This window comes from Micrasema longulum, unplaced genomic scaffold, assembly GCF_059751315.1.
Source record: "Micrasema longulum isolate JH-2025_06_02 unplaced genomic scaffold, ASM5975131v1 h1tg000066l, whole genome shotgun sequence".
NCBI classification, from domain to species: Eukaryota; Metazoa; Arthropoda; class Insecta; order Trichoptera; family Brachycentridae; genus Micrasema; species Micrasema longulum.
The window spans coordinates 407510-414641 of NW_028277273.1; the positions used below are offsets into that span (position 1 = coordinate 407510).

Here is a 7132-nt window from a genome sequence, read left to right on the forward strand (position 1 = left end):
TTCAATTACAGATACAGTATATACTTGTTTTTGTATATTCATTGTGATAAGAAAAACATTTAAAAAATAATTATTTTACATAAATATATACGTATAAGTCTAATTTCTATTTGGTGTGGATTGGTCAAACCTTTGGCTACTTACAAGATTTATTGACACCTAAAGCCGTGGTGGGCAGCTATTGTGATTTAAGGATATTCGTAAACAATATATGAATGCATTCTGTAGATGCTGTTAATTGTGAATTTTCACCAAAGATATGAGTAGTGAGGAGAATGGAGATGTGTGGTTACGAAGGGCAAAATGACTCATGATGAGATCTTAGGAGACAGCAAGTAAAGCAGCTATCTACTGGAGCATGAGAGATGTGGCCAGTTGAGCTGATCCCGCTGTCTTAGTTGCCTTCAAATTTTGCACAGCATCATCTTTGCATTTGAAGTCAGACAGTTTCCAGAGGCGGAGTAGATTTACACAGTATTAAATAAAAAAATAAAGACATACGGTAAATGTATTATATATTAATATATGCAACTTACACATTTGAGTAACACAAATATAATATAGTACCTATTATGTAAGTAGTACAAAAATATGCGGTACAATCTTAAATATAACAACTGTTTTTGGAGGCAATATTTTGTATTTTTATTTTATAATAGGGCTTAAAATTCGCACTTGGGAGACTTCTCGTACCAAGTTTTGATGGAAGGAAGAGCCAGAACATTGGTTTTGACGGCTTTGAGGTTAGGACACTTGGCGAGGATGTCTTGGCGGCACATGAAGTTCAAATAATCCACAATTCCGACAAACCATAGATCTGCCCATGTAAGCTGTAAATAAACATAAGATCTATAAGAATAGCATAGATTTAGAATAGGAAAAAATAAGAGAATTTAAAGATAAAAATGCAGTAGAGTAATTAATTGCCAGTGATAAACATATTTTAAAGGTTTTTTTCTATAAAATAATGAAATTAAATATGTATTACATAAATGTGGTATAACACGAGCCTATTTCAATATATTTTAATTTATTTTTCATTATTTATTTACCTTGCCAAGGGCCAAGTGACCTTTGTTAGCCTCTGCCATGGCCTCCAGTTTCTTGAGGAAGAATGGAATCACTTCATTCTTCAGGGGAACAAATCTCTTTTCCTTTAACTCTTCATCAGGGTCATAGTGAACAGCCGCTACCTCTGCACAAAAAAAAAACGTAGCCATATTTATTAATAGCTATATGTATTTATTAAATAAGAAAATAGGGAATATGCTCAAAAAACTATAAATGATCAGCCATACGTATGCACATTACATTAATTCTGAAAATAACCAAAAGAGTGGGCGAACTATCTACTCTTATAATAGCGAGAGTTGAACTAAATTGCTGCTACATCCAAATAGCATTCAATTAAACATATTGGATCTAATTTAAATATACTCATACTAAAAATGTTTGCTATTACATCCAGTTAAGCAGACTACATACTTTGTCTGAAGTCATTCAGAGAGTCAACAGCAATATCGACCTCCATAGCCTCCAGATCAGTACTTCCCGCGAGACCGACCTTCTTGGCCAGGTAGCGGGAAATGGCTCCACTCTGATAATATGTCTCTCCGTCAATTTCCAGAGTTGGCATTTGACCCATGGGCATAGCTGCAAATAAACAATTCATTGAGCAAGTAAAATACACAGTTATTACATGATTTATTATCTACAGTAATGATAAAAATAACAAAGTGAAGATCATGGACAAACAAAAGAGGTGTTGGAAGGCCACAAAAAAGATGGACCGACAACATTGCCTTGATAGCCGGTAGAACCTGGATGATAAAAGCAAGAAGAAGTAATGAGGAAGTTAAGTATTTTTAACACATTCGAATTTAACACAAATTACAAAATTTTAGTTATCACTCTAAGAATGTTGTATTGTAATCTTATATTGCAGAGTTAAAAGAACGTTAATATACAGTTTATATGGAGGCCAACCAAGAATTGCAACCCATCAGATATTATGTCCCGTTCATGTAAAAATTATGATTACAAAAAAGGCTCAAAAATCAGTGCGCACAGGCAAAATGCTCGGCAGTTGGGATACGTTTTACGCCCCACTAGTTTGACGTTCGAGCGGTTAAACTATTTTTCTACATACACAACTCCCACCATTTTGTAGGCACTTGTCATATCGCGACACAAGCTTTTGTCTTCCTTCTTCATGAAAGGGAGCCGTTCTTTTCATAAAAGGGGACACCCACCCTGTTCGTCGTTGTGCACATTATCATGACCTTCATTGAACTGTCGCACTCATCTCCTTACCATTGGATCGCTTATCCCATCTTCTCTTTACACCTTACAGATCGGTTGATGAATGTGGACCGGCTTAATGTTCTTCGTGTTAAGGAAGCGAATTACTGGTCTTATCTCAGAAGCGGCGGGATTTTCCATTTTATTCAGCATTTCAAACAAGCACCACTAAGTGTACACAACAGTCAGCTAACTCATAATGGCGTCAACTCCTTTTGACTGTGACCAAAACTGTGATGGCAAAAAATATTAACAAACTTACTTTCTAGATCAATATATGAACAACAGAATAGCGGAAGAATATTAGCCTCAAAAATTTTGTCTATTAGATTAAAATTAGATCGCCTTGAAGTGCATATGCATTTACCCCTTGTTAAGAAGCCGTGACTTTCATTCCCTAAATGTTTGAAATGAGCCCCTGAAAGGGCGTTTGAAGCGTAACACTGATCGTCTTGCCTTAGTTTAATAAAAATGATCAAAATACGCTGCAATTGGTGTATTAATGCAGTGCTCTAAGTATCATAGGGTGCGGAAAAGGGAATGAGGATGATTGAAAATTTTACAATTAATTCTTCATAGTGAAATATTTTTTTTTACATACATTCCTTGAATTTAGGCCAATCCTCTGGGCTGATGCGGCGATCTTCAAACTCGATTTTTCCATATGACAGGAGAAGACGAATTGGTTCACCGAGGGCCTTGAAAGGGAAGTAAGAAACTCGGTATTTCGGTGCCATGGTTCTTTAGTGCTGAAAAATAAACATAAGGATTTTAGGGCAAGAAATATATCGATAGTTTTCATGACTTTTTAAAAGGGTAGGTTGATTGTTTTTTTTAGTAAAAATGAATGATTGAAAATATTCAGATTATGTCCAAAGTTTGAAGACAAAAACTGAATTTAACCTATTAGGGTATTAATTGAGATTCTCAGATATTCCTTTGGAAATGTTCTTTTAAATATTCTATTTTTAAAATTGAAATTTTACATTGAATTATTTTATTCAAATAAATGAATTTGAAGAATTGTAGAAATATGGATGTTGAAACATGGCCAGAATGGTGAATGTTACAGTGCGTGTATAGTAAGAACTTAAACTATTTGATTCACCATTCTGCCTGTAAAAATTCTTCAGTTCTTCTACTTGTAGATTTTTTATGATGTGGGTAATCATGTAATTAATGAAAGTATCATTTCATTCATTCATTATTCCATGTCTGCTCCCTAGTTGTAGCATATGGTGTCCACGAAGATCCTCCGGGCATCTCTGTCGGCTACCAGCTCCTGTGCGTCCTCCCAAGTCAGGTTTGCATCCCGTAGTTCTGACATGAACTGCCGACGAACAGTCAGCAGTGGACGTCCAGGACGTTGAGAACCTGATGCTTTATAAAGTAGGCAAGCATGGTTAAGGCTTTCAGGAGGCATCCGTAGTACATGGCCAAGCCAACCGTATCGCTTCCGCTTGATGACAGTTGTCACCGGATTTTGCGGCGTCCGTTCTATTATTACTTCATTCCGCACAAATTCAAACCACCGCACACCCAAGATTCTTCCGAGACACTTATTCTCAAAACTCAATATTTTGCTGCTTTGGGCCCTAGTAAGGTGACACGGTATAAAACGGCCACACTGATGATTCAACGTCAAATGATGTATAAAACTGCTTAAAAACAAGAAAAAAAACCAATACGGATGGAAATAAAATGTTTTCTAGCACCGCTGGGGTGGTATTCTGAATCTTCTGTACCCTTCCCCTAGAGAATGGTTAATTTGGGAATTAAAATTTTTTAATGCGATGACATTTTGGTTCATAAAATGGCCACACTAATGATCAAAGGTCAAATGATGTATAAAACTGTTTAAAAACGTAAAAAAACCTAATACGGTTCGGTCAATTCAACCTAATTAAGTGTTTTGGGTAGAAATCATTTTATATCGTGTATTTTGTAAGTAAATAAATGGTTTATCTATGGCCGCGAGATCGTTTGGAATACCAGCCCAGGGGTAAGGGGAAGAGAGTGGTTAATTTGGGGATTTTTAATTTTTTGAATGCGACAACACTTTACTTCATAAAATGGCCACACTAATGATTCAACGTCAAACGATGCATAAAACTGTTTAAAAAAACGGAAAAAAACTAATACGGTTTGGTCAATTCAATCTATAAGTCCTTAAAATATAGCTTGATCAGAATGACAGTTGTCAGTAAAAGTGACGACATAACTTTGTAGTTACGCAAAGTTACGTCTATAGTCCTTAAAATATAGCTTGATTAAATAGACAGCTGTCAAACTAATGTCACTAGTGATGGGAAATTATTGATCACTGACCATGTACCGATCAAATCGATTTTATGAGTTTTGTCATGCTAACATGAGATTCTGTTTCCGAAAATTGATATAAAAACGCAAAAACAAGCCCATTATAGTGTGTTTAAGACAATTATTTACTAAAAAATAAGACATTAAATCCTTTTTTCATAAATAACAACAAATGAATTGTTTTTAATTCGATCGATTTACGATGATCAATTTGTCCATCTCTAACATTTTTGTAAAATGACGTAACCTTGTAAGAACGTCGTTATTAATTAGGTTTATTTTAGTTTTTTTTTAGTTTAAAGCTGATTTTAAATAATTAGGTTGATTAATATGTCAAGCGTTGTATTAAAAAAAATTAACATGCCAGATACGAATGATTTTTCGTGTGTCAATATAAATCACTCACTTTTGCTGACAACTGTCATTCTAATCAAGCTATATTTTAAGGACTATAAGGAATGATTTATATTGACACACGAAAAATCATTCGTATCTGGAGTGTTAATTTATTTTTTTAATACAATGCTTGAAATTTAAATCAACATAATTATATACAACCAATGGACAAATTGATCAATGTAAATCGATCGAATAAAAAAAGAATTCTTTGATGTTGTTCATGAAAAAGGTATAAAATGTCTTATTTTTGGTGAATAATTGTCTTAAACACACTGAAATAGGCTTGTTTTAGCGTTTTTATATCAATTTTCGGAAACAGAGTTTCATGTTTGCATGAAAAAACTGATAAAATGGATTTGATCGGTTCATGGCAAGTGATCAGTACTTTCCACCACTAGTCACATTAGTTTGGCAACTGTCAATTTAATCAAGCTATATTTTGAGGACTATAATTAAGTGTTCTGTGTAATGCTTAAGGTCGCAATAATGATCTAAATGAAAATTTTTACATTTAGTTTCACGTGTTCGTATTTGTTTGACGTTTAACTATCAACGTGGCCATAAATGAAGCATTGTTAAGGTGCATGCAAAAAATAAAATCCTCAAATTAACTACTCTCAAGGCGATTCAGAAGATTCAGAATCCACAGATGAGAGAATAAACTGCAAGTCTACAGTACAAAGTGTTAGCAAGGCTAGTTATGAGAGGTAGCTTGCATGAAGTTTTTTAGTGAAATAAGCTTCCTGTACATACAACGTATCACCAAAAAGTTGGAAAATGACTTTGCGGATTTTTCCGCATCAAAACCTAAAATTGGCCGAAAATTTCAGTTATGAGGTGTGTGTCACATCTAAAGCAACATTTTGCGGGTAGTTCATTTCGCTATCTCAGTTATATGATTGGGCAATTAATTTATAAATGGATTCGTTCATTGTGATACCTATAGGTGTTTCTATAAGATTTTCTCGATTGTATGGGTGAATAGGGAAATATCACATACTACGAATACCGATAAAAATATATGAAATGGATTAAGAATAATCAATTGTATTTTCAAAATCAATATGGATATTGTGGAGAAATGTTTTCATACATAAATGTAAAAAATAAATTTAATAAAAATACGTTGCTAGAAAAATAGTCCTATGGTCATAGACCTTTATTCCTTTAAAAATGTTTAAAAAAATGATATTTTCCCATTGCATATGGCCAACAGCTCCTATTCAGAATAAAACCTAATTTCGTAAGTGTTATTTAACTCTTACTGTAAAAATCGAAAGTATTTTCTGTAAAATATCGTCGAAATAATAAAATATAAAACTCGCCTAACTTTTTAAGTTGAATTGAATAATATATGGATATACATATATATGCAACAGGAGAAGACAGCCATGGAAAAATAATGTTCTAGAAACTACGAACGAACGTATCGCAAATAAGTTAAGCCTATGTTTTCAGAAGTCATTCGCTATCTACTTCTTTTATCTTGCATCTAGAATACACTAAAAATAATAATTATGCAAGCATAGTATGCAAGATATGCCATATAGGTACCTACCCAAGATGTATTCACAAAAAAATAAACTGTTTTCGATACAAAAAATGTTTATCAACAAAATTGCGTTAGGTATAATTTCGTATGAAACGCTGCGAAAAATATTACTTTAATTTTCTTTAAGTTTATGCTGAATTGTTAACGTTATTTTTACAAACTGAAGCTAAATTTTAATAAAACTTACCGATTAAAGATCTGTCAACCGACCACTGCCGACAAGTAGAAGATTCAAAATGAATAAAGCACTAAAGATTTCGCAGATTATATATTATATACTAGAATGAACTAGGTAGATAGAAGTATTCAATATTACAGGCCGGCCGGTATTAGAGGTGGATAAGACATAAGACCCAGTCACCGAGAGGATACGTATCAGTTGATCTACTCACCAAAGTGACCGAATCTTTTAAGTAGTTCAATTGAACGAATGTATCTTTAGCTCATTCGGCTCATTTAGGTCATCGTATTTCCGTATCTTTTACATATTCGTATCATTTGTATTTTCGTATCTTTCGTATGTTCTTGTCATTTGTGTCTGTAGTTTGTTTAGTTCTTGAG

General features: G+C 33.7%; 1 protein-coding gene across 1 annotated transcript; it reads right to left on the reverse strand.

The window, feature by feature from the left end:
- Nucleotides 1-498: 498 nt before the first annotated feature.
- On the reverse strand, nucleotides 499-6896 carry LOC148285080 (glutathione S-transferase-like). Its single transcript, XM_088230800.1, has 5 exons — nucleotides 6759-6896; nucleotides 2903-3050; nucleotides 1486-1653; nucleotides 1053-1195; nucleotides 499-830 (listed from the first exon to the last, which is right to left on the reverse strand). The coding sequence occupies exons 2-5, from the start codon at nucleotides 3036-3038 to the stop codon at nucleotides 663-665; spliced, it is 615 nt and encodes a 204-aa protein (XP_088086926.1). The 5' UTR covers nucleotides 3039-3050; nucleotides 6759-6896; the 3' UTR covers nucleotides 499-662.
- Nucleotides 6897-7132: the final 236 nt, after the last annotated feature.